General features: G+C 48.2%; 1 protein-coding gene across 4 annotated transcripts in view; it reads left to right on the plus strand.

Annotated features, from left to right (window-relative positions):
- cd2ap (CD2-associated protein) overlaps positions 1–26,743 on the plus strand; it is a 76,701-nt gene that overhangs the window by 21,867 nt on the left and 28,091 nt on the right. For 3 of the 4 annotated variants that reach the window (XM_079996543.1, XM_079996546.1, XM_079996545.1), the window contains exons 3-10: positions 1,786–1,990; positions 3,256–3,356; positions 4,370–4,490; positions 7,185–7,360; positions 13,907–13,994; positions 17,505–17,599; positions 19,277–19,375; positions 22,673–22,726. In XM_079996543.1, coding sequence (XP_079852669.1) covers positions 1,786–1,990; positions 3,256–3,356; positions 4,370–4,490; positions 7,185–7,360; positions 13,907–13,994; positions 17,505–17,599; positions 19,277–19,375; positions 22,673–22,726 — 939 coding nt within the window. The remainder of the gene's footprint in view (positions 1–1,785; positions 1,991–3,255; positions 3,357–4,369; positions 4,491–7,184; positions 7,361–13,906; positions 13,995–17,504; positions 17,600–19,276; positions 19,376–22,672; positions 22,727–26,743) is intronic. The other variant, XM_079996544.1, reaches the window with a different exon arrangement.

The raw sequence follows: 26,743 nt of genomic DNA on the forward strand, positions 1-26,743 counted from the left end.
AAGATATCAGTTTGACATGGTGTTTATAATATATACATGTTCATGTTATTCATTCATTCATTCGTTGGAGTTGAAATCCCATTTTATTCTGCAACCTGTCGTCATGTCAAACCGCAGCTCGCACTTTGTCCCGTTGTCATGGAGGCAGCACTTTACGACGTACTGCAAAGTGCTGGTTGTGGTCGTTACGTGACAGATTTAGCAGGAGTGGAGCTTCCCCTGCACCACACAGCCTCCAGCACTGAAACACTGGCTTATGTGGTGGCTTTGGAAGATATTCTGGGATGTTGCTGTTCCTGTTGCATTCCAGAGAAATCCAAGAGTTGTGTCTAAACAAACCCATGTTCTTACTTCTTCAGGCCTTCAGGTGTCTTTATTTGATCAGCCCAGTTCAGACATCTGACATCAGAACTAATAGAAACAATTAAATCACAAACATGATTCAGTCCATGCTGCAGGAACAACACACACACACACACACACACACACACACACACACACACACACACACACACACACACACACACACCACACACACACACACACAAACACACACACTAGTTAAAATGTTTGCATGTTACCTGCATATTAGCCCTTATGACTAATTTTGTATCTAACTAGATGTATATTAAAATGTCTGAATGGTAAATGTCAAATGGATGTTGGTTTAATTCTCAGCATTCATCTGATATTTAAACATAAGACCAAGGATAAAAGATGAATAAAGCCCTGATCGCTGCACTTTTGTCAGGTAAGGCGGACCCCGCCGCCAACAGTTGCATAGAAGAAGAAGAAGAAGAAGAGTCTTGTCACATGACGCACCGCACTACAACACCTGCATATACACAAACACACACACACACACACACATGGTTTTTGGGTGGTGCCGGTGAAATGGGTCCTCTGCATTGAACCGTCCTGGCTTGTTCTTCCTCCGGGGGGGCAGCCAGGAGCAGTGGGCAGCGTTCGCCGACGCCCGGGGACCTGGTGACGAGTGTTCATCGCTGGTCAGACGATGGTGATGTTGTGCATGTTTTGGGTGGGGGTCCTTACTGATGGTAGGTGGAGGAAACCCCATGTGAGCATGGGGACAACATGCAAACTCCACACAGAAAGGCTCCTAGTTGGGAGATAACCCACCAGGGCACGGTGCCAACAGCTCCCCAGGTGGGAATCGAACCCAGGACCTTCTTGCTGTGAGGCATAATGCCAGTAAATGGAATGCCGCTTGTTTTAAAGTGCCAGCTGAATAAATGTTGGATAAATATCAAAAAGGGATTTTTATTTGTTGAAACAAAATAAACGTATAGATTACCACTTTAAACTACCAAGTGTGTCCAGCCGTTCATTTCCTGCGTGGACAGCGTTCACACCCAACCTGTCTGCAGCGCCGCCCCAGCACCCGGAGCGCAGGTAGTTTAACCTGTGGCTCCGTTCATGCTGACACTTTCTTCCAATCAGAATGCAGCGTTCTGGAAGCAGGAAGACGCAAAGTCGAAAATGCAACTTTATTAAGGATGACAACATGACCATGATTAGTGAGTTGATGAGCGTGTTTTAGCGCATATGGCATAATGATTTACTACATGAAGAACAGTGTGTGGATGACTGATGTTAGTTCAATACACTATACTGTACTTTTTGGGAGAAATTGTCATTTTCAGGCCAATGAATCCACAGACTGCACCGACTGAAACGATGCGAATGATGTGGACCTCGGCACGTGTCACCATCTTTACTCTGAACGTGGATAATGACCCTGTTGGTCTGTCTCCCTTCTTTCAGGAGGTGAAGAAGGACAGTAAGGAGGCGAAAGAGAGCAAGGCGGAGAAGGAGAGCAAGGTGGAGGCGAAGGAGGAGTGTTCTCCGGCCCAGCGGAAGGAGCGCAGTGCGGGCACGGTGGCCAACCTGGTGCAGAGGATGAGCACCATCGGCCTCCCCACCGGGGGCTTCCAGCCCCACGCCCACCCCCCAGCGCCCCCAGCCAAGAGTAGGTACCCCCATCACCTTTTACTGAGGTCAAAGGTCAGAGCGAAGTCGGACAAAATGAAAACATCTCAGCTTGGCTTTAGGAAGAAATCCTTTTATGAAATCAAAAAAATCATGGAGGGTTTACTTTAACTTCACTGAAATGATGAATGATGCAGGTGACTGTGTTTGGTGCCTCAGAATGACTCACTCGAGCAATGACAATGTTGACTCAATTAAATATCAGAATATTTTTTGGATTAATATATATGTGTGTATTTATATATATATATATATATAAACAGAAGATAAACGATATTATTTGGGAATGACTCTGGTGCCTTCACACAGTAAATATTCAATAATTAATCACATGTTTCAGCAGTGACAGTTTCAATATTATATTTTATTTAACCTTTATGTAAGCATTGAATCGGTTTTGCAACAAATGGCAGCACATCAGATGAAACCCCGTGAACGTTGAAACACCCAAAACCTAAAGACGTTTCCAGATAGGAGCGTTGTCGTTCAAACATGTCACCAATTCTGATTTTAAAACCTCTAATTGAGCTCCATGCTCAACTATATTAAAATTCACACAGCGTTTAAATCCCATAAACCTTCAGGAGTCAGCGTCAACCAAACGTTTTTTATTTGATTATTTCATAAGATAAGGATTCGGGACAGCAACTAAATGTCGTGAACTTCAACCAAATGTTGTTTCTTTTGTTATCTCCCTTATGACTTCAATTCTTTCCAACCCTTGACAGGTGAGCTGCAGCGTTGTCATGTGACCACATGTTTGTGTATTAATAGTTTCTCTGTGTGTTCTGCTGTTTCCACTGTTTACTCTTCCTCGTCCGTCAACAGAAGCTCTTCTTCGTTGGTGCTGTTGGAATTCTTTTCTTCTTGCAGCAGGGTGTGAGCTTGCCTGAAACTCCCAGAGTGCATTGCAGGAGGAGGATCCCGTGGACTCCTCCTCCTCCTCCTCCGTGTCGTGCATCCACTCCTGTCACGGTTCACACACTGGAGTGATAGACCATTAAAACCCCGGGTGTCTGTACATGAGCGTACGTTTCAGTTTGAGCCTCCACTGGGTTCCTGGACGGACTGTTCAGCTCATGAACGTATTGATCCTTCCTGATCGCTCGGCCCTGCGCGCCGCGCCGTCCCTGAAAAGCACATTCCTGAACGGGGCTGTCCTCTTTTAAATAAAGCTTGTGTGCACACGCAGCGTGGGAGGCTGCGGAACAGGTCGGAGGACTCACCGTGTGTTTGCTGCTGCAGAGCCCAAGAAGCGTCAGTGCAGAGTCCTGTTCGACTACGCTCCGCAGAACGAGGACGAGCTGGAGCTGAAGGTCGGAGAGGTCATCGAGATCACAGAGGAGGTGAGTGGATGACATCACAGACCTGAGCGGGTGAATGTATGACCTCATAGACCTCTGAGGAGGTAAAAAAAAAAAAGTCAACAACTTAGATTGTGCGATGAACTGCAAAGATATGCAAAAGAACCGAAAACAAACTGCACAAGTTCTGCCAAAAAATCCGAAAAGACGAGAATGTTTCTCTTGTCATTCATAGAAAATAAATAGTAAATACCTGAAAAGGAAGAAGAAAAGACCAATATGGAACACGTAACTAACTGTGGTCGTCCACTTTGGTATCAGTGGTGGTCTGTACGCTACGTTTGACAGTTTAAACGGTAAAGACTCGCGTCAACATTTAAAGCGTAAAGACTTGCGTCAACATTTAAAGCGTAAAGACTCGCGTCAACGGGGCGTCTTCCACCTGATCCTGGGCAGAATGTCGTTTCAGTTTCTGGAAATGGAAAAGGCCGTGGGTGGATGTGGGTGCAGGGTGGTGGTGGCGTTTCTCCAGCAATGCTTTTCTTTTCCTCTCAGGTTGGATGCAGAGTATAAAGTCCAATATATGGACTTCCCTGAGAATTCCCTGGGTTTCCAGGAGTCTCCTGACCTGTAGTAACCCTTGAGAGGTCTTGAAAATCACCCTTGCTGCTTTGGGTGGCGCTCAACCTCCGAGTTCAGCTTCTGAGCGAGTCTTCCCCAGAGAAGACTTCTGTCGTGCTTTTACTGTGGAAATGTCGGCTAATCTCTGTGTGTGTGTGTGTGTGTGTGCGTGTGTGTGTGTGTGCGTGTGTGTGTGTGTGTGTGTGTGTGTGTGTGCGTGTGTGTGTGTCAGCATCTCTGACCTACTTCATTGTGTATCAGCGTGTGTGTGTGTGTGACTCCCAGGCAGCACGGTGTCATCACACCTCTACACTCGTGGCACTGTTTTGGAAAAGAGTGCACAACGTTTTCTTGAAAGCAGGAAAACCTGCGCTCGTCGTCCAACTTCCACATCTGGCATCTGTGTGTGTGTGTGTGTGTGTGTGTGTGCTCAGGTGGAGGAGGGCTGGTGGAGCGGCTCGCGGAGCGGCAGGTCGGGACTGTTTCCTTCCAACTTCGTCAAAGAGCTGGAGACGTCGGAGGACGGAGAGACCGACGACGCGACGGACGACACAGGTGAGAGGAGGAGCAGGAGGGTGGAGAGGGGGATCGCACAGGATGGAGAATGTGAAACACTGCGATGCTGGAGATCAGTTGTACTATCTGTGTTTGATGGACCGTGTGTCAACGTGTTTGACTCGTGTTGAGGCACGTTGACAACCTTGCAGGGAAAAACCAAATGTCTGATCCCTGTGAAGCTCCTCTGACGCCGCTGTTCATCCAGCTGCAGCACAACTACTTTTTCATTAGTTTTTTCTTCATTTCATCCTCGGAGGCGTAGTGTGGCCAAAAAATGACTTGGAATCCCAGATCCTTGTTTTCTTACTTTTATTTTTCTAACCACGATGTTTCAATCATCTGAAATTCCAGGAATTGATGTTCTTCTGCCACTTCTACTTTCTACTACTAGACCTGTCACATAACTACTTTTGTGATTTTTTTTTAATTATAATTTGCGTTATAAGAAACTTATTTGTCTCTGATTTTTTTTAAAACCTTAATATGAATTTGTAGATTGTAGTATTTATTGACCCATTTTTGTTATTGTATTATATTTATTTGTGAATGGTGACACATAATTCCTTCCATAACCTGTTTTTATTAACATCGAAACGTACAACATTTTGGCTACATTACTTCATTTAGCTGGCACTTCTGTTCAAAGCCATTTCCAAATGTATTTTCCATCAGTTCCAGTAATTGTAGAGTAGTTATGGATATAAAAACAGATTGAAGTTACAAGCAGCAGAAAGCAGCAAGTGGTTTTGATTGTAAGTTCCCACGCGACTTGAACGCAGCATCTGTTGTAGTACCAGTGGCGCAGCGTCCACCGTGGATGAGCCAGGGACTGTGATGGTCGCTGTGAAAAGTCCAAACGATAAGAAGGAGACGGTGATTTCAGAGGATTCTTCTGTTGCCGAGGTGCTGTTGAGGTTTTGTCACGTTGATACTTGGTGAAGCGGCGTCACACACTGGCTCTATGGAGAAAAAACCCCCAAAAAAAACCACTGAGGTGCTGCACCAAAGTGTAAAAATGGATGAAAACCCTGCTGATGACGTTATGTAAACAAACAGCAGACCTGCCAACCTGCACGCTGGTTGTGTACCAACCACGCCATTCTTGATCAAAATACGCAGGTAGGACATGCCTATGAAATGAAACTATGATTAAAAACCATGATATATATATATATATATATATATATATATATATATATATATATATATATACAGGTACTCCTCACTTAATGACCGAGTTCCGATAAGGGGGCGTGGCTGGTATATATAGTGTGTATAGTGTATAAAGTGTATAATGTATATAGTATATATGTGACCCACCACAGTAAAACCTGCATTGTCGAAAACTTAGAAGATATTTCTCATACGCACATTTATTTATTAAATTACACATGAGGCTGATATACAGGGATTCACATATACAGGGAAATTCAAATTCAAATATCAGTCTTAAAGATAAAAGGTCAACATCATCGCACAGTAGTTATTTTGATTTAAAGTGTTTGATGTCACATTGTGAGGAAATCCTTGTGTTGAGGGATATCAGGCTGAAAATCACAGGACTTACCTGTTGTAGGGAAACTAGTCAGCAGCAGCACAGAGGGAACAGTGTCTGACAGTAACATTCCCCCCAAAAAAACAGAAACATTCCCAGCTACCAGGATGCGTCCCCCTGCTATGATGCACAAAGAGAAATGGCAGAGAACGTGTACTTGTTGGGACAGGAACCATCTGATGTTTTTTGTGAGGGCGCCCTTCCCTCAGGGCGTAGGGAAACAGATCTCGACGGGGAAACAGAGTTCGATACAACACCTCCCGGGGGGGACGGGCTGCAAAATACCTGCAGGTGTAATTTATCTGACCTTCTTATTTGGGATCAGTTATTTTTATTTGGTGCCATGTGGTGGCGTTGTTGTTCTTTTTTTTGCATTGCCTTGAGACGACTGAGTTAATATGAATAAAGTCCTATTTTGATTCAATGATTTGTACATTTGAGTTTAAATTGTGTTCCCCAAAAGGGATGAATAATCGTGATAAATAATCGTGATCACAAAATTGAGCAAAACAATTAAAGATTATCATTGAAGCCGTCACCGTGGAGCCCGAATTCCAATCCCGATTTGGACCGAATCCAGATTGAGACTCGGTGAATCAAACAGGAAGGACAGAGCAGGACCCTCCACCAGATGCTTCAGTAAAGCTCGTTGCATGGTGTAGTAATGAGTTTGGTATCACACACGGAGGAGGCGTGGTGCTGGACTCCTGCCGGGCTGCCCGGGTGCGGCCGGTGGAACGAGCCTCAACAGGCGGACGAGGGCTTCAGTCTGATGAGCGTGTGTGTGTGTGTGTGTGTGTGTGTGTGTGTGTGTGTGTGTGTGTGTGTGTGTGTGTGTGTGTGTGTGTGTGTGTGTGTGTGTGTGTGTGTGTGTGTGTAACCAGGGTTCACTTTAGTTGCAAAGTCTAATTTGCATGAACCCAGAATGAGTCTCTGAACAGCAGCAGTGGAAGAAACGGTGCAGTGCCTTGCTCAAGGGCGATGGCAATACACTGGGGTAAACCCTGGATGGGGAGTCAGATGGTTGGATGAAATCCTCTCACCTGCAGCTCCCCAACTGCGTTATGAGGCAACGGACAATCATTTAGAATTGTAATATTGTACTGTAACTTCCTCTACCTCCCTCATCCAATCAGAGAGCAGCGGGAAGGACCCGGCCACGCCCACCTCGCCCCACGCCGCCCCAGGTAACGGCGTCATCGCCCAGCCCAAGAAGGTCCGCGGCGTGGGCTTCGGAGACATCTTCAGGGAGGGATCGGTGAAGCTGAGGGTCCGGCTGCCGAGCCCCGACACGGAGGAGAAGAAGGACAAGGTCAGTGCTGCTCCACCCTGTTCTTCAAAAGCTGTGTTCTGGAGACGCCACGCCGCTCTTCCTCCTCACGCTGCTCTTCCTCCTCACGCCGCTCTTCCTCCCCACGCTGCTCTTCCTCCCCACGCCGCTCTTCCTCCTCACGCCGCTCTTCCTCCTCACGCCGCTCTTCCTCCCCACGCTGCTCTTCCTCCCCACGCTGCTCTTCTTCCTCACGCAGCTCTTCCTCCTCACTCCTCACGCCGCTCTTCCTCCCCACGCCGCTCTTCCTCCTCACGCCGCTCTTCCTCCTCACGCCGCTCTTCCTCCCCACGCCGCTCTTCCTCCCCACGCTGCTCTTCCTCCTCACGCCGCTCTTCCTCCTCACGCCGCTCTTCCTCCCCACGCTGCTCTTCCTCCCCACGCTGCTCTTCTTCCTCACGCAGCTCTTCCTCCTCACTCCTCACGCCGCTCTTCCTCCCCACGCCGCTCTTCCTCCTCACGCCACTCTTCCTCCTCACGCTGCTCTTCCTCCTCACGCCGCTCTTCCTCCTCCCGCCGCTCTTCCTCCACCCGCCGCTCTTCCTCCCCCTGCCGCTCTTCCTCCCCCTGCCGCTCTTCCTCCCCCTGCCGCTCTTCCTCCCCACGCCGCTCTTCCTCCTCACGCCGCTCTTCCTCCCCACGCCGCTCTTCCTCCTCATGCTGCTCTTCCTCCCCACGCGCTCTTCCTCCTCATGCCGCTCTTCTTCCTCATGCCGCTCTTCCTCCTCCCGCCGCTCTTCCTCCTCCCGCCGCTTTTCCTCCTCGCGCCGCTCTTCCTCCCCACGCCGCTCTTCCTCCCCACGCCGCTTTTCCTCCTCATGCCACTCTTCTTCCTCCCGCCGCTCTTCCTCCCCACGCCGCTCTTCCTCCCCACGCCGCTCTTCCTCCTCACGCCGCTCTTCCTCCTCACGCCGCTCTTCCTCCCCACGCTGCTCTTCCTCCCCACGCTGCTCTTCTTCCTCACGCAGCTCTTCCTCCTCACTCCTCACGCCGCTCTTCCTCCCCACGCCGCTCTTCCTCCTCACGCCACTCTTCCTCCTCACGCCGCTCTTCCTCCTCACGCCGCTCTTCCTCCTCCCGCCGCTCTTCCTCCACCCGCCGCTCTTCCTCCCCCTGCCGCTCTTCCTCCCCCTGCCGCTCTTCCTCCCCCTGCCGCTCTTCCTCCCCACGCCGCTCTTCCTCCTCACGCCGCTCTTCCTCCCCACGCCGCTCTTCCTCCTCATGCTGCTCTTCCTCCCCACGCGCTCTTCCTCCTCATGCCGCTCTTCTTCCTCATGCCGCTCTTCCTCCTCCCGCCGCTCTTCCTCCTCCCGCCGCTTTTCCTCCTCGCGCCGCTCTTCCTCCCCACGCCGCTCTTCCTCCCCACGCCGCTTTTCCTCCTCATGCCACTCTTCTTCCTCCCGCCGCTCTTCCTCCCCACGCCGCTCTTCCTCCCCACGCCGCTCTTCCTCCCCACGCCGCTCTTCCTCCCCACGCTGCTCTTCCTCCCCACGCTGCTCTTCCTCCCCACGCCGCTCTTCCTCCCCACGCTGCTCTTCCTCCCCACGCTGCTCTTCCTCCCCACGCTGCTCTTCTTCCTCACGCAGCTCTTCCTCCTCACTCCTCACGCCGCTCTTCCTCCCCACGCCGCTCTTCCTCCTCACGCCGCTCTTCCTCCCCACGCCGCTCTTCCTCCTCATGCTGCTCTTCCTCCCCACGCGCTCTTCCTCCTCATGCCGCTCTTCTTCCTCATGCCGCTCTTCCTCCTCCCGCCGCTCTTCCTCCTCCCGCCGCTTTTCCTCCTCGCGCCGCTCTTCCTCCCCACGCCGCTCTTCCTCCCCACGCCGCTTTTCCTCCTCATGCCACTCTTCTTCCTCCCGCCGCTCTTCCTCCCCACGCCGCTCTTCCTCCCCACGCCGCTCTTCCTCCCCACGCCGCTCTTCCTCCCCACGCTGCTCTTCCTCCCCACGCTGCTCTTCCTCCCCACGCCGCTCTTCCTCCCCACGCTGCTCTTCCTCCCCACGCCGCTCTTCTTCCTCACGCAGCTCTTCCTCCTCACTCGTCACGCCGCTCTTCCTCCCTACGCCGCTCTTCCTCCCCACGCCGCTCTTCCTCCTCATGCTGCTCTTCCTCCCCACGCGCTCTTCCTCCTCATGCCGCTCTTCTTCCTCATGCCGCTCTTCCTCCTCCCGCCACTCTTCCTCCTCCCGCCGCTCTTCCTCCTCGCGCCGCTCTTCCTCCCCACGCCGCTCTTCCTCCTCAAGCCGCTTTTCCTCCTCATGCCACTCTTCTTCCTCCCGCCGCTCTTCCTCCCCACACCGCTCTTCCTCCTCCTGCCGCTCTTCCTCCTCCTGCCGCTTTTCCTCCTCCTGCCGCTCTTCTTCCTCCTGCCGCTCTTCCTCCTCATGCCGCTCTTCCTCCTCATGCCACACTTCCTCCTCATGCCGCTCTTCTTCCTCCCCACGCCGCTCTTCCTCCCACGCCGCTCTCCCTCCCCACACCGTTCTTCCTCCTCATGCTGCTCTTCCTCCCCACGCGCTCTTCCTCCTCATGACGCTCTTCCTCCTCATGCCGCTCTTCTTCCTCCCGCTGCTATTCCTCCACGTGCCGCTCTTCCTCCTCACGCCGCTCTTCCTCCCCACGCCGCTCTTCCTCCCCACGCCGCTCTTCCTGCCCACGCCGCTCTTCCTCCTCAAGCCGCTTTTCCTCCTCCTGCCGCTCTTCTTCCTCCTGCCGCTCTTCCTCCTCATGCCGCTCTTCCTCCCCGCGCTGCTCTTCCTCCCCACGCTGCTCTTCCTCCCCACGCCGCTCTTCCTCCTCCTGCCGCTCTTCCTCCCCACGCCGCTCTTCCTCCCCACGCCACTCTTCCTCCTCACGCCGCTCTTCCTCCTCACGCCGCTCTTCTTCCTCCTGCCGCTCTTCCTCCCCACGCCGCTCTTCCTCCTCACGCCACTCTTCCTCCTCACGCCGCTCTTCCTCCTCACGCCGCTCTTCCTCCTCCCGCCGCTCTTCCTCCGCCCGCCGCTCTTCCTCCCCCCGCCGCTCTTCCTCCCCCTGCCGCTCTTCCTCCCCACGCTGCTCTTCCTCCCCACGCCGCTCTTCCTCCTCATGCCGCTCTTCCTCCTCATGCCGCTCTTCCTCCTCATGCCGCTCTTCCTCCTCATGCCGCTCTTCCTCCTCATGCTGCTCTTCCTCCCCACGCCGCTCTTCCTCCCCACGCCACTCTTCCTCCCCACGCCGCTCTTCCTTCCCACGCCGCTCTTCCTCCCCACGCCACTCTTCCTCCTCACGCCGCTCTTCCTCCTCACGCCGCTCTTCCTCCTCCCGCCGCTCTTCCTCCCCCTGCCGCTCTTCCTCCCCACGCTGCTCTTCCTCCCCACGCCGCTTTCTACTCATGCCGCTCTTCCTCCTCATGCCGCTCTTCCTCCTCATGCTGCTCTTCCTCCTCATGCCGCTCTTCCTCCCCACGCCGCTCTTCCTCCTCACGCCGCTCTTCCTCCCCATGCCGCTCTTCCTCCCCACGCCGCTCTTCTTCCTCCCCATGCCGCTCTTCCTCCCCACGCCGCTCTTCCTCCCTGCGCCGCTTTTCCTCCTCCTGCCGCTCTTCTTCCTCCTGCCGCTCTTCCTCCCCACGCCGCTCTTCCTCCTCACGCCACTCTTCCTCCTCACGCCGCTCTTCTTCCTCCTGCCGCTCTTCCTCCCCACGCCGCTCTTCCTCCTCACGCCACTCTTCCTCCTCACGCCGCTCTTCCTCCTCACGCCGCTCTTCCTCCTCCCGCCGCTCTTCCTCCACCCGCCGCTCTTCCTCCCCCTGCCGCTCTTCCTCCCCCTGCCGCTCTTCCTCCCCCTGCCGCTCTTCCTCCCCACACCGCTCTTCCTCCCCACGCCGCTCTTCCTCCCCACGCCGCTTTCTACTCATGCCGCTCTTCCTCCTCATGCCTCTCTTCCTCCTCATGCCGCTCTTCCTCCTCATGCCGCTCCTCCTCCTCATGCCGCTCTTCCTCCTCACGCCGCTCTTCCTCCCCACGCCGCTCTTCCTCCCCACGCCGCTCTTCCTCCCCACGCCGCTCTTCTTCCTCCCCATGCCGCTCTTCCTCCCCACGCCGCTCTTCCTCCCCACGCCGCTCTTCCTCCCCACGCCGCTCTTCTTCCTCCCCATGCCGCTCTTCCTCCCCATGCCGCTCTTCCTCCTCACGCTGCTCTTCCTCCTCACGCCGCTTCCTCCTCACGCCGCTCTTCCTCCCCACGCCGCTCTTCCTCCCCACGCCGCTCTTCCTCCCCACGCCGCTCTTCCTCCCCACGCCGCTCTTCCTCCTCACGCCGCTCTTCCTCCTCATGCCACTCGTCTTCCTCCCCACGCGTTCTTCCTCCTCACGCCGCTCTTCCTCCTCACGCCGCTCTTCCTCCTCCTGCCGCTCTTCCTCCCCACGCTGCTCTTCCTCCCCACGCCAATCTTCCTCCCCACGCCGCTCTTCCTCCTCACACCGCTCTTCCTCCCCACGCCGCTCTTCTTCCTCCCCATGCCGCTCTTCCTCCCCATGCCGCTCTTCCTCCCCATGCCGCTCTTCCTCCCCACGCCGCTCTTCCTCCTCACGCCGCTCTTCCTCCTCATGCCACTCGTCTTCCTCCCCACGCGTTCTTCCTCCTCACGCCGCTCTTCCTCCTCACGCCGCTCTTCCTCCTCCTGCCGCTCTTCCTCCCCACGCTGCTCTTCCTCCCCACGCCAATCTTCCTCCTCACGCCGCTCTTCTTCCTCCCCACGCCGCTCTTCCTCCCCACACCGCTCTTCCTCCTCACGCCGCTCTTCCTCCTCACGCCGCTCTTCCTCCTCACGCCGCTCTTCCTCCTCACGCCGCTCTTCCTCCTCACGCCGCTCTTCCTCCTCAGGCTGCTCTTCCTCCCCATGCCGCTCTTCCTCCCCATGCCGCTCTTCCTCCCCACGCCAATCTTCCTCCTCACGCCGCTCTTCTTCCTCCCCGCGCCGCTCTTCCTCCCCACGCCGCTCTTCCTGCTCATGCCGCTCTTCTTCCTCCCCACGCTGCTCTTCTCCCCATGCCGCTCTTCCTCCTCATGCTGCTTTCTCCTCATGCCACTCCTCCTCCTCACCCCGCTCTTCCTCCCCACCCGGCTCTTCCTCCCCACCCCGCTCTTCCTCCTCACGCCGCTCTTCCTTCTCATGCCGCTCTTCTTCCTCCCCACGCCATTCTTCCTCCTCATGCCGCTTTCTCCTCATGCCGCTCTTCCTCCTGGTTTCTCTCAATAGAACTTCAGACTTCTTTGACCGTTCGTTCTGTTGTTGCTGGTCGGTATCAGCTGTTTGTTGACAATACAGATGAGTTGACTTCAGTAAATCTCAGCCCAAATATTAATGATGGCAGCCTCCTTCAAATCAGTTCTCCACTCTTCCAGTCTGTACAGAAGAGATGGTATTCAAGATGGATTTCAAGGTTCAGAGTTTTGGTTTTGTGCATAGTGTTGTTTGGATTTTTGTCACTTTAGGACCTGAAAAGCAACGTCACCCTCATTAGCACCTGATGCTGGAGGCTGCTTCATCAGCTTTGAGCGTCATGTAACCCTCTTCTAAAACTCCTCTTTTCCCTCTCTCTCCTCCACCACAGCCTCCACCTTTTCTCCCTCTCGCCATTTCCCACCATCCTGCTCTTCTCACATTTCCACCCCATAATTCATGGTGTTTTAGCTGCTAACCGCCCAGTCCTGAGCCTGAGTCATCGTGCTTGCTGTCGGTGGAATCCCGGCGTACTGTGGTCTTTAACGTACGCCGCCTCTCGTAGTTTGAGTTGTTCCGTTTATATCTCTTTCACTTTTTGCCGCTTGTGATTCATACCTGCATGTGTAACAGTGTAAAGGCAAAAAAAACACTGTTTCCTTTTATGAGTCCTAATTATTGGATTACAGTTGTTTTTACAAATATATTTGGAGGAATTAGTTTACCATACAAAACATGAAAATCTGATTTGGCCCCGACTGTCATGTAGACTGTGATTAACGGATCAATTGTGGAAATAATACAAAACAGCCAGTCCAGCTCAAAGGGTAAAGGAGCATCGTGATTAAAAAACAAAATTATAAAGATATGATTTATGAAAAAAACGAAATGCCAATGTTTAGTGGATTTGTAGAGTGGGATACAATTAGAAATATCTGGCACTGTCACAGGAGCTAGGCTAGTTGATCCTATTTGCAGCCATGCATTGTGCTAACACAGTTATCATGCAGCTCATTGTTGTCCATGGAGACATAAGGATGAAGAAGGTTTCCACATTCTCGTCTGAATTTGGGTAGCCGGGATAAAAAGAGAAAGTGTCTTTTAATGAGCCTTCGTTGTACCCGTCCCCTCCCCTAGCAGAGCGCCTCCCCCGCCGCCCTGTTGAGCTTTATTAACCTTTCATTTTAACCAGCCTCCTTTAACACGTCACTCCATGAGCGCTGCTTCCATTTTGTGTCCAGATCGCCAGACGCATCGGATCAGAGCATCCAATCACAGTCCAGTAAAATCATTCTCCATCTGTGTGGTTTGCTTCATTTTAGCCAATCCCATCCCTACCATCCACCGCAAAGCCCGCCCACCCCGGAGCCGCAGACTCCCACAGAGTGGACGGAGACAGCAAGTCCAGAGGTAAAAGATGCTTCAAGGTTCTAGAATCTACTGGTGTCAAACCTCTGCGCTGCTCTTTCACATTTCCTCCAGAAGCCCTTCATTATTTTTCCCTGTTCCCCGGCGACACACGTCATCTGAGCACAAATATTGTGTTTCAGTGGAAAATGTCAAGCTCTCCCCGAGGTGTTTGCATGTGGAAGCATCTCTCGCCGATGTGGATGTTTTTCACACTTTTTAAATGACCCAGAACACAGCCTGAAATATAAAATAAATAATAAATACGATAAAATAAAATACACAGGGCCCAGTTTATTCCTTTCATTACATTATTACAGTCAATTATTACATGTATTACAGTCAACGGGCACTAACGTCACTGCATGTTGCCCCTCAGTTTAAATATGAACAACATGTTTTAACAATGACCAACGTTCCTGGAGGATTTGGTGCAATGACACAGAATTACTACCACAAGCTGATCCACTGGCTGCGTGTTCAGACTTTATCCTAAACATGAGAAGGAGTCTGTCTACTTCCTGTCAAGTCCCTGGCTACTTCCTGTCAGGTCCCTGTCTACTTCCTGTCAGGTCCCTGTCTACTTCCTGTCTAGTCCCTGTCTACTTCCTGTCTGGTACCTGTCTACTTTCTGTCTGGTCCCTGTCTACTTCCTGTCTGGTCCCTGTCTACTTCCTGTCTGGTCCCTGTCTACCTCCTGTCAGGGCCCTGTCTGCTTCCTGTCAGGGCCCTATCTACTTCCTGTCAGGGGTCTGTCTACTTCCTGTCAGTTGTCTTTCTACTTCCTGTCAGGTCCCTGTCTGCTTCCTGTCAGGGCCTTATCTACTTCCTGTCAGGTGTCTGTCTACTTCCTGTCAGTTGTCTTTCTACTTCCTGTCAGGTCCCTGTCTGCTTCCTGTCAGGGCCTTATCTACTTCCTGTCAGGTGTCTGTCTCCTACCTGTCAGGTGTCTGTCTACTTCCTGTAGTCCACAGAGTCCTGCCTCATGGTGTCTCTGTGGAAGGAAATCACTCCGTGTGGGAGTTCCCAAGTCCAAGGCCACACACATACACACACAGTACTTACTTACATACACACACACACACACACAGTACTTACTTACATACACACACACAGTACTTACTTACATATACACACACACACAGTACTTACTTACATACATAGATGCATACATACACACACACAGTACTTACTTACATACACACACACACAGTACTTGCTTACATACACACACACACACACAGTACTTACTTACATATACACATTCACACACACATACGTACAGTACATAGATACATATACACACACACACACAGTACTTACTTACATACACACACACACAGTACTTACTTACATACACACACACACAGTACTTACTTACATACACACACACAGTACTTACTTACATAAACACACGCACACACACACAGTACTTACTCACACACACACGGTACTTACTTACACCCACACACACACAGTACTTACTCACACACACACACACACAGAGTACTTACTCTCACACACACACACACACACACACACACACACACACACAGTACTTACTCACACACACACACACACACACACACAGTACTTACTCACACACACACACACACAGTACTTACTCACACACACACACACACACACACACGGTACTTACTCACACACACACACACACACACAGTACTTACTCACACACACACACACACTAGGAATGTAACGTTATGAAACAGTACGGTGCAAGGATCGTAAAGCACCGTGTTGTAAAATATTGCCATAAAGCAGTTCTGCACGTAAACAAAGATGGTGGAAGATGGCGCTGGGGGAACAGGGGGTTGTATCAGAATGTACTGTCATGATTTAAAAAAGTATCAGTGGGACCCCCCCCGCAGGCGTCAAGCAGGCAGAACGCTACCTCCACCTTGATGACATCATAAAGCATCTTCCTCTCAAAGTGTTCTGCTTCCTTCCCGTTCAAAGCTTCAGCCGCTCGGGCTCCAGTTCCGTGGCTCGTTCTCCCAAATCTGCTCCGTCTGTGGATCCATTTGGACGAGTCATCAACTACGTCTTGTCTGTGACGTAGCGGTTCTAACGACAGCTCAACGCGACCGTCCTGTTTCGGACACTTTTGGCCCATAAATTCAGGGAATACTCAAAATCTTAAATACAAATAAATAAATAGCGTGAAAGAGATAAACAAACACGACCTTGAATTGTATTCAAACGTCTGAAATCAGATTTTTAAGGGATTCGTTTATTTTCCAATAAACACAAGGAGCACACAGGCGTGGTGCAGGTACGATGGACGCTCCCCCCTCCGAGGGCGTGGCACCGCAGCTCACATCACAACAGGAAACATCAGTTCACGTCGTGAGGATTGAGGACCATGTTCAGGTACCATGAATACATGTACTGTACAGTGTACTGTAAGTCTCAACCAACTGGACTTTTGTTGGAGGAATTCTCCTGCGTGGTCGTGGAGGTTGACCTGCCCCCTACAGCAAAAGAACAAAACTGAGTATTAAAGGTATTTGTTGTACTTCATCGGTACTGTATCTCAGCAAGTCCTCACCTTCGTTTGTCGGGGAACTCGTGTTGCCTCTGCTGGGTCCGGAGTCGTGTCCGGACGACTGCTCCTTGGACGTCCTCCGGCCGGTCCCTGCCAACCCGGGCACGAAGACCTCCAACAGAGTCGAGCAGAGAATCCTCCGCCCTCGTCGCCAGGCTGGTGGAGCGCTTCTGCTGCGTGGGCGGCGAGGTTGACCGGCCCGCTGCAAGGAAACAAAACTGACTGTTAAAGATATTTATTCTGCAGAATAAAGAGAAGGATTCGGTGCCACTCCAAGCAGTGTTCTGAGCGCTCTGCCCCTGTAGCCGAACGAGAGGCTTTTATGGAGAACAGAGGTTGTTCATTTACAGGTGCCCGCTCCTCAGTCTTCCCCCCCGGGGTGCTACCCTCAAACGGGGATTTCACAGCTACTTGCAAACTTTGGTTGCAGACGCAGAGCACTATACCATACGATCAGCTTTCAAGCTCCCCTGGGGTTGTTGTTTATCCCCATGCAGGGTTGAATGAGGATACAATGTGATGTGGTTGTATTAGAAGGAACAGTCTCTTTACATAAACTCTGGGGGGGGCTCCTCAAGGCTCCTTGAGGCTCCTCAAGGAGCCTTGGAGCTGTTCTCCTCATTCAAATAGTTGATCATCTGCATTGTTCTCTCACACTTCATTTAGAATTCTTTGCAACACGGTTGGAAACAAACGACACACGAGGTCTGAAGCTCATGGTGTTTGATGAAGATCAAATCATTAGAGAATGAATGAAGAAGCTGTGTTTATATTTCAGCTACAAATTTGGTTTTGAACCGGCGTTAAAAGGGAAACAGTTGTATGATACGCTGGAGAAAAGCCTTGTATAGCAGTCATTGCATCAGCTTGTAGAAGTTGCTTTAATTTGTCATATACGTATATTTTTGTTTTCCCAACTTTCCTCTTTGACCTTGTGTCCCCAGCTAAAGAGTACTGCAAGGTCACCTTCGGCTTCGAGGCCACCAACGAGGATGAGCTGACGCTGAAGGAGGGAGACATCATCCAGATCCTCAGCAAGGTGAGAGGACACGTCTTCATCATCTTCATCATCTTCATCTCCCTCATCTCTGGACAAGGGTCATACATTATTTTATAGAGTGGTTTGTTCCCACTTTGCGTGATCAGTGCAGCGGAGCCACGTTAGTGACAATACACAGTTATTTTAATACTTTTCCCTCGTCTGCAGTTTTGGTATTAATTCCTCTTTCTTTTAAAAGATTTGCGCTCGTCTGTGCAGCCATCAACAGAGCACTCCCCATGCTTAGCTCTTAGCTTAGCTCTTAGCTTAGCTCTTAGCTTAGCTCTTAGCTTAGCTCTTAGCTTAGCTCTTAGCTTAGCTCTTAGCTTAGCTCTTAGCTTGGCGCTTGTCTCTTAGCTTAGCTCTTAGCTTAGCTCTTAGCTTGGCTCTTGGCTCGGCTCTTGGCTCGGCTCTTGGCTCGGCACTTAGCATCCGGACCCGCTAGCGGTGGTGCTTAAGCCGTGGGTGGAGTAACTCAGATGGGCGCGGTTCTAAATCTCAGGAGACCCAACAGGAGGGTTAGGGTAGGGTTGGGTGTGACGGGGTGGTGTTATTTCAGTGTGTTGGTAGCTCCATGTCGGTGCACAAGCTCTGAGTCTCATGAACAAAGTTGGATGGAAGAAGTTGTGGCTGTAGAAGATTGAGAACTGCTTCTTCTAGTTCCTTCTATTAGTTTGAAGTACAAATAATTCAATCTGTTATTGAACAATGAGCTTTTCAACCTGGTTCAGTTTCTGATCCATGGCGTCAATATCATTTAAAGTTTGTAAATGAAAAATGTGTATTTCACGTGTTTTTCAGCTTCAAGGTATATTGTCATTTTTTGTACCGTTAAATACTCTGGACTAATAGAACCCTTCTACTACCAACTACTACTAATACTAGTACTTAAATAAATAAATAAATAAATACCTAACTTCCTACCAATACTAATGATAAACTACTGCTATACTAATAAAAATCTACTGCTATATTAATACTGATAAAAACAGACCACTACTACTACTACACTAATATTTATAAAAACTACTACTACTACTGCTACTACACTAATACTAATAAAAACTACTACTACTACTACTTGTACTACCTACTACTATACTAATACTGATAAAGAGCTTCTCTTTCTGGGACTGTGCTGCTGATGGTCCTGGTGTTATTCACTAGATTCCATCAGGGGCCAATAATCAACAGATGTTTTTTTTTTTTAAGGGTTACATTTTTTAGAATGATTTTACTTGAAATAAAGTTTAGATTAATCTCATATTTTGAGTGGAAGGTCAAGCTGATAAACAGACATTTTATTGAGCCTTTTTGCTCATTAAAACCAAGCGTGTCAACGAACCCGACGGGCGTCCTTATTCAAGCACCTGCCTCCATGCTGCCTTGAAAGCTCTTTAAATACCAACCTCCATGACACAGAGCAGGAAGTCCAGCTGTGGCGCCGCCAAACCACCAAAACAAAACGGAACGCTGCAGCGTCTTCATCTGATAATGAGCTTCAGTGCTTTTTGGAGCAGGTCCAGATTTGACCTTGAATTGACGACATGACCTTGGATCGGTGTTGTTGGCGGTTTGGAGCCGACTTTAAGAGCTGTTCTCTCAGGACACGTTGAAAACCCTTAGAATGGGAGGTGTTGAGTGGGGTGGCTGTGATAACGCCCCGTGTCGCCGCAGGACACCGGGGAGCCCGGCTGGTGGCAGGGCGAGGTCAACGGCGCCGAAGGAGTTTTCCCCGACAACTTTGTCACCATGATCTGTGACGGCGACAAAGAGGTGAGATCAAACTTTACATTTCGGGAAAGTTTCCTTCTCCCGTTTGTCGAAAAGCCCACATTTCAAACTGGGACACAATGAGGTAAACAGAACTGACAAAAGGTAGATAAATGGATGGACCTGGTTCCTTTTGGGAGTCGCTCAAAGGTGTTTGGGGAACAAAACAACTTGTTCAGTGTTTTTAAATTCATGCCTGAAGAGGTCGCTCATATGATGCACATGTTGTAAACTTACTTCCGTTTTTGCTGAACACTAAGTAGTGTGCCCAATATACTGCAAACTGAAATACTTGAAACTTGTACTTTCCACTCTCCACAGGTCTAAGGCTGAATATTTTAATCCTAATAAAATGAAGAAAATAATGTTTTAAACACTTTATTTGTCAGTGGAAACTGCTTTGTGCTTCAACTTAAAATGACAAAAAGTGGAAATAAAATAACTTACTACCATTAGAGGAGTTGACTAAATCAATAAATAATTTCTTAGTAAAACAAAGTTTGCATTTAAAATATTTTGTGTGAAAATATTAAAACATGTTAAACAAAACAATTTAAAAGTAATTTTGCTGGAGACCGCCTGTAGTTCCTTTGGAGGCCCCTAGGGGGCCACAGATCCCAGTTTGGGAGTCCTTGGGTAAAGTGTGTGTGTGTGTGTGTGTGTGTGTGTGTGTAACACCTTTAAACCGTTTCACATAACACTGCCTCTTGTCAGTCTTGTGGGATTCATAAGAACCTTTATTTCTATAGCACCTTTCATACACAACATGGAACTCAGTGCTTGGCCCTCCAAGGGGCTGACGTCACCGCGGTAACAGAGGACGGGACGCGGTCTACGGGTCAGGTCCGCAGGGGCTCGCGCAGCCTCCACTTGACGTTCTGTCAAAGTGTCTCCACCGTGTTTGGGTTTCAAACAAAGCAGCGTGGAATGTCCTTTCCTTCCTGCGCCAGGAGTCTCATCATTAAACTCTGCAAGGAGTCATGACTGAAGTAGAACTGAAGCCGGGCTCCTCCTCCAGGTGAGGCCACCTGGGGCGCGGTCCTGGAGAGGCAGCGATGGGGGCTTAGTTATGGTGTGGAATGAAAACCATGCGTAACGGGGACACTTTCTCTGTGACTCCACCCCCTCCACCCCCTCCCTCTCATATGCAGAAAATAATGTTATGCCGTTTCTCAACACCAAGTACGCAAAGTCCGGACTTGCCGACTTGGTAGTTCAAACTTGGTAGCTGGACTGGGGAGTACAGACTCCCGGGGACGGAAGGACGCAGGACGGTCATTCTGCCAAATGCATTGTGGAATACTTGTCTGTCCCAAGTCCACACAAGTCACCACCCATGCATCCTCCATAAAATGGGCGGAGCAAGTCCACATCTGGGCACTTGGACTGGACTTGGCTTGATGCGGACTTTGAATTGGAACAGTACTTGGGCTGCGACTGATGACGTTTCACAAGTACAGACAACAACACAAGTACACACAAGAAAACAAGTACAGACATGAACACAAGTACAGGCAAGAACACAAGTACACACAAGAAAACAAGTACAGACATGAACACAAGTACAGGCAAGAACACAAGTACAGGCAAGAACACAAGTACAGGCAAGAACACAAGTACAGGCATGAACACAAGTACACACAAGAAAACAAGTACAGACATGAACGCAAGTACAGGCAAGAACACAAGTACAGGCAAGAACGCAAGTACAGGCAAGAACACAAGTACAGGCAAGAACGCAAGTACAGGCAAGAACGCAAGTACAGGCAAGAACGCAAGTACAGGCAAGAACGCAAGTACAGGCAAGAACACAAGTACAGACATGAACACAAGTACAGGCAAGAACACAAGTACAGGCAAGAACACAAGTACAGGCAAGAACACAAGTACAGGCAAGAACACAAGTACAGGCAAGAACACAAGTACAGGCAAGAACACAAGTACAGACATGAACACAAGTACAGGCAAGAACACAAGTACAGGCAAGAACACAAGTACAGGCAAGAACACAAGTACAGGCAAGAACACAAGTACAGACATGAACACAAGTACAGGCAAGAACGCAAGTACAGGCAAGAACGCAAGTACAGGCAAGAACGCAAGTACAGGCAAGAACACAAGTACAGACATGAACACAAGTACAGGCAAGAACACAAGTACAGGCAAGAACACAAGTACAGGCAAGAACACAAGTACAGGCAAGAACACAAGTACAGGCAAGAACACAAGTACAGACATGAACACAAGTACAGGCAAGAACACAAGTACAGGCAAGAACACAAGTACAGGCAAGAACACAAGTACAGGCAAGAACACAAGTACAGGCAAGAACACAAGTACAGGCAAGAACACAAGTACAGCCATGAACACAAGTACAGGCAAGAACACAAGTACAGGCAAGAACACAAGTACAGGCAAGAACACAAGTACAGGCAAGAACACAAGTACAGACATGAACACAAGTACAGGCAAGAACACAAGTACAGGCAAGAACACAAGTACAGGCAAGAACACAAGTACAGGCAAGAACACAAGTACAGACATGAACACAAGTACAGGCAAGAACACAAGTACAGGCAAGAACACAAGTACAGACATGAACACAAGTACAGGCAAGAACACAAGTACAGACATGAACACAAGTACAGACATGAACACAAGTACAGACATGAACACAAGTACAGACATGAACACAAGTACAGACAAGAACACAAGTACAGGCAAGAACACAAGTACAGGCAAGAACACAAGTACAGGCAAGAACACAGCTTGAGAAAGGGCCTTAGTCTACGAGTCAGGCCCCGCCCCCTGCCCCGCCCCCCCTATGTTTTCACCTCTTTTATCATGAGGACCGGGGCACGGAGAGCCCTGTTTGATTCACACATATAAAAATATATATATCATTCCACTTATTTATTATTCCCCATTGAGATGTTATCCCTTTCCATTTTGTAAACTTCTATGGTTTTATCCTGTTCTTGTACTGTACACTGACTGACAAGAAATAACAATAAAAACCACTTGAAGAATCTCAGTCCACTGACGGGTTTCCCACTGATGATTCACTCAGAGGGCAGTGTGTGTGTGTGTGTGTGTGTGTGTGTGTGTGTGTGTGTGTGTGTGTCATACCTGACTCGTCATGTTACAGTTCATATTTCACAATTATGACGCTTAAAATATGCTCAGCATGCTTATAATGCCGCCCCGGGGCTTCAAAATGGCCGTTGCAGTAAAATCAATCTTTACTCTTTAAATGGATAATATGACGTAAATATTAAACATGTTGCTTTGAACTTGCAGATGCCCCCGTCGAGAGCATCCCTGAAACTGTCCCCGAAGCAGGAACCGGAGGAGGTGAGACCCCTGTCACAACACCGCCGAGGCAGTGGACTAAAAAATGAGCATTAAAGATTAAAAGAGTGCTGTGGAAGTCCAGGGCAGCAGGTGTGACTGACACTGCCACGCCCTCTTTACTGCAACTGCCCTGCTGCTCCAAACCCCTGCGGTGGAGACGGAGCACGCAGCTGAATTTACAACTTATTTCCAAGTTGCCGACCGTGAAATCAAATTGAAATCATTTTATAATTGAGAGATAATGATCCTATATAATAATGATGATTGTGATACTAATAACAATAATCTTTATTTATACTATATACTATAGCACCTTTCATGCACAACATGCAACTCAAAGTTCTTTACATTAATAGAAGGCATCAAACAGTAACAATAACAACAAAGCCTTTGGGGTCATCAGTAGAGACCATGAAACATGACGATCGTTTGTTTTTTTGTACAGTTTGTCTTGTTTAAAGGGTAAACACTGCAATTAATATCAAGTAGTTTTAAAATTAATTGTTTGAATAATGTCAATCTATAATACTACTATAATAGATTCAAGATCAAGAGGTTTATTGGTCACATACATATACATACTTTCATACATATCATACTTTCATAAATATACATTCTTTCTTAAATATACATACTTTCATACATATACATACTTCCATACATATCATACTTTAATATATATACATACTTTCATACATATCATACTTTAATATATATACATACTTTCATACATATCATACTTTCATACATATACTTTCATAAATATACATACTTTCATACATATACATACTTTCATACATATCATACTTTCTTAAATATACATACTTTCATACATATCATACTTTAATATACATGCTTTCATACATATACATTCTTTCATACATATACATACTTTAATAAATATTCATACTTTCATACATATACATACTTTCATACATATTTGCAGTGAAATGTCTTTGCAACGCACCTCGAGATGATGCACAATAGTTACTAAACCAAACATAATAGCTAACCTAATTCCTACCGAGCAACTAACTGAAACTAACTGATTCCTAAAACGTAAAACAGTGAATAGAATAATATAAACAAGACTCAAAAAGAACATAGAGTGGAGGTACAAAATAGAAGTAAAGTGAATAGAGTTATGTATATGGGATAATAGAAGTAAAGTGAATAGAGTTATGTGTATGGGATAATAGAAGTAAAGGGAATAGAGTTATGTGTATGGGATAATAGAAGTAAAGGGAATAGAGTTATGTGTATGGGATAATAGAAGTAAAGGGAATAGAGTTATGTGTATGGGATAATAGAAGTAAAGGTAATAGAGTTATGTGTATGGGATAATAGAAGTAAAGGGAATAGAGTTATGTGTATGGGATAGAGTATTTGTATAAATCATTTAAACAACGCTGATAAAAATTTATTTATGAAAATTGATGATTAAGTTTGTAACAATTGATATAGGTGCAGGCCGCAACACACGGGATCCATTATCAACACAAATTATAAATTGTTGAGTTCCAAATGTAATGAGTTTTTGCTGTCGCTGCTCTTTACTTCAGCATTATGTCTAAAACAAGTTACAATTTTCCGAGTTTCCGTTGAATGCAGCGTCAACACACATAATGATACGTGCCCCGAGTTTCCAGAGCCCTGGTGACAGAACTACTAATACAAGCTGATCCATTTGTGTGGTATTACTTTATCCTAAAAATGAGAAGGTGTCTTTCTACTTCCTGTCAGGTCCCTGTCTACTTCCTGTCAGGTCCGTCTCTACTTCCTGTCAGGTCCCTCTCTACTTCCTGTCAGGTCCCTGTCTACTTCCTGTCAGGTCCCTGTCTACTTCCTGTCAGGTCCCTCTCTACTTCCTGTCAGGTCCCTCTCTACTTCCTGTCAGGTCCCTCTCTACTTCCTGTCAGGTCCCTGTCTACTTCCTGTAGTCTAGAGAGTCCTCCTTCACGGTGTCTCTGTGGAAGGAAATCACTCAGTGTGGAACACGGTTCCATTCAAACAGACTGAACACTGCATGTCCTCAGAGATATTTTATCAACTTTTTTAACCTTTGGGACTAAAATAAAACGGACAAGATTCGGAGCCGTTGCTCTGGAGCTGCAAGGGAACTCAATGTGTGAGGTCACAAAACACAAAATATGTTTTGGACTCTTTTGGGCTCCTACAGTTTGTATGTTGCGATTGGCTCCAATGCCACAAAATAAAGAGGGACACGGCACCGGGTTGGATGGAACAGATATAAAATAATATAAAATATCAAACGAAAAGCCCCAGCGGCGTCAAGCAGAAAACAAGACACACACACACACACACACACTGTGTAACCAGGACTGAGTTTTAGAACCCAAGTTTTAGAACCTTGGAGTGTGTGTGATTCACGAACGTTCAGCTACTTCTGGTCAAATGTAATTGTTTTTTTTACTAATTTCTACTCGATATGGATGAAACTCAAACCAAAAGATGTCAGAGACGTCCCTGTTCTTACGAGACCTCAACCGTGTCCTTAGCTCCAGCGGTTGTTGTATTCCAGAACCTGCGGCCAAGACCCCTCATCATTATAATAATAATAATAATAATAACCTTTCATACATGACATGTAAATCAAAGTTCTTTACATTAAGGCACCGCACCAAAATAGTAACAATAAAAGAAAGCAAGTGAAATGCATTTACAAAGTGGAATAATTCAAAAAGAAAGAAAGAAATTTAAAACAGTGTAATAATAAGCTAATCAAAGAAAATATACAATGAGAAATATACATTAAAAGAAAAGAATCAAGCAAGCAAAATGCATATATGAATTTAATGTATGAAGTTGACACTGAGGCAACCTGGTGTTTGATCTGCTGGTCCTGTGTTAGACTCACATCAATCTACAAAGCTACACATCACATGTGTGGACACACATCTTCCATCTGCCCTGCCTCCGTCAGAGTGGATCTATATACTGTTGGAGAAGTTCTGCTGCGTGGTCGGTGAGGTTAATCTGCACGCTACAGGAAAACAAAACAGAGTATTAAAGATATGTTTTCTGCAGAATAAAGAGAAAGATACAGTCATGGTTCCAAGCAGTGTTCGGACCAGTCTGCTCCTACTACTGACAAAGAGGGTTTTATACCGAAGAGAGGTTTTGTACCATTAGTCAGGGGTCATTTACAAGACTGTGCCCCTCAATTATCCCCCCGGTGTTGCCCTCAAACAGTGATTTAACAGTTAAACTCCGGTCACAGATACAATCCTGCTTTGCCATAAAACAAACACACAACGCTCTTTCAAGCCCCCCTGGGGTTATCCTTATCTCCACACAAGGTTGAGTGAGGATGGAATGTGATCTGTTTCTTCAATACTACAATTAACATTTTATAGAAAGAGCAGTCTCTTCATATAAACTCTGAGAGACTCATTAAAAACCCAGAGGCAATGTTTTTAGAAGTCCTATATATAACATTTAAAACACCATTCAAATAGTTTCTCATGTACATTTTTCTCTCACAATAGATAGATATATCTATAGATCAAGATATACACTCACCGGCCACTTTATTAGGTACATCTTGCTAGTACTGGGTTGGACCCTTTTGCCTTCAGAACTGCCTTAATTCTTGGTGCATAGATTCAACAAGGTGGTGTAAACATTCCTCAGAGGTTTTGCTCCATATTGACTTGACAGCATCACGCAGTTGCTGCAGGTTTGTGGGCTGCACATCCATGATGCCAAGCTCCCGTTGCACCACCTCCCAAAGCTGCTCTACTGGATTGACATGTGGTGAGGGTGGAGGCCAAGCTCCCGTTGCACCACCTCCCAAAGCTGCTCTACTGGATTGACATGTGGTGAGGGTGGAGGCCAAGCTCCCGTTGCACCACCTCCCAAAGCTGCTCTACTGGATTGACCTGTGGTGAGGGTGGAGGCCGTTGGAGAACAGTCAACTCATCGTCATGTTGAAGAAACCACTTTGAGATGCTTTGAGCTTTGTGACGTGCTGCATTATCCTGCTGGAAGTAGCAT

This window comes from Zeus faber (assembly GCF_960531495.2).
Source record: "Zeus faber genome assembly, chromosome: 2".
In the NCBI taxonomy this organism is placed as follows: Eukaryota; Metazoa; Chordata; class Actinopteri; order Zeiformes; family Zeidae; genus Zeus; species Zeus faber.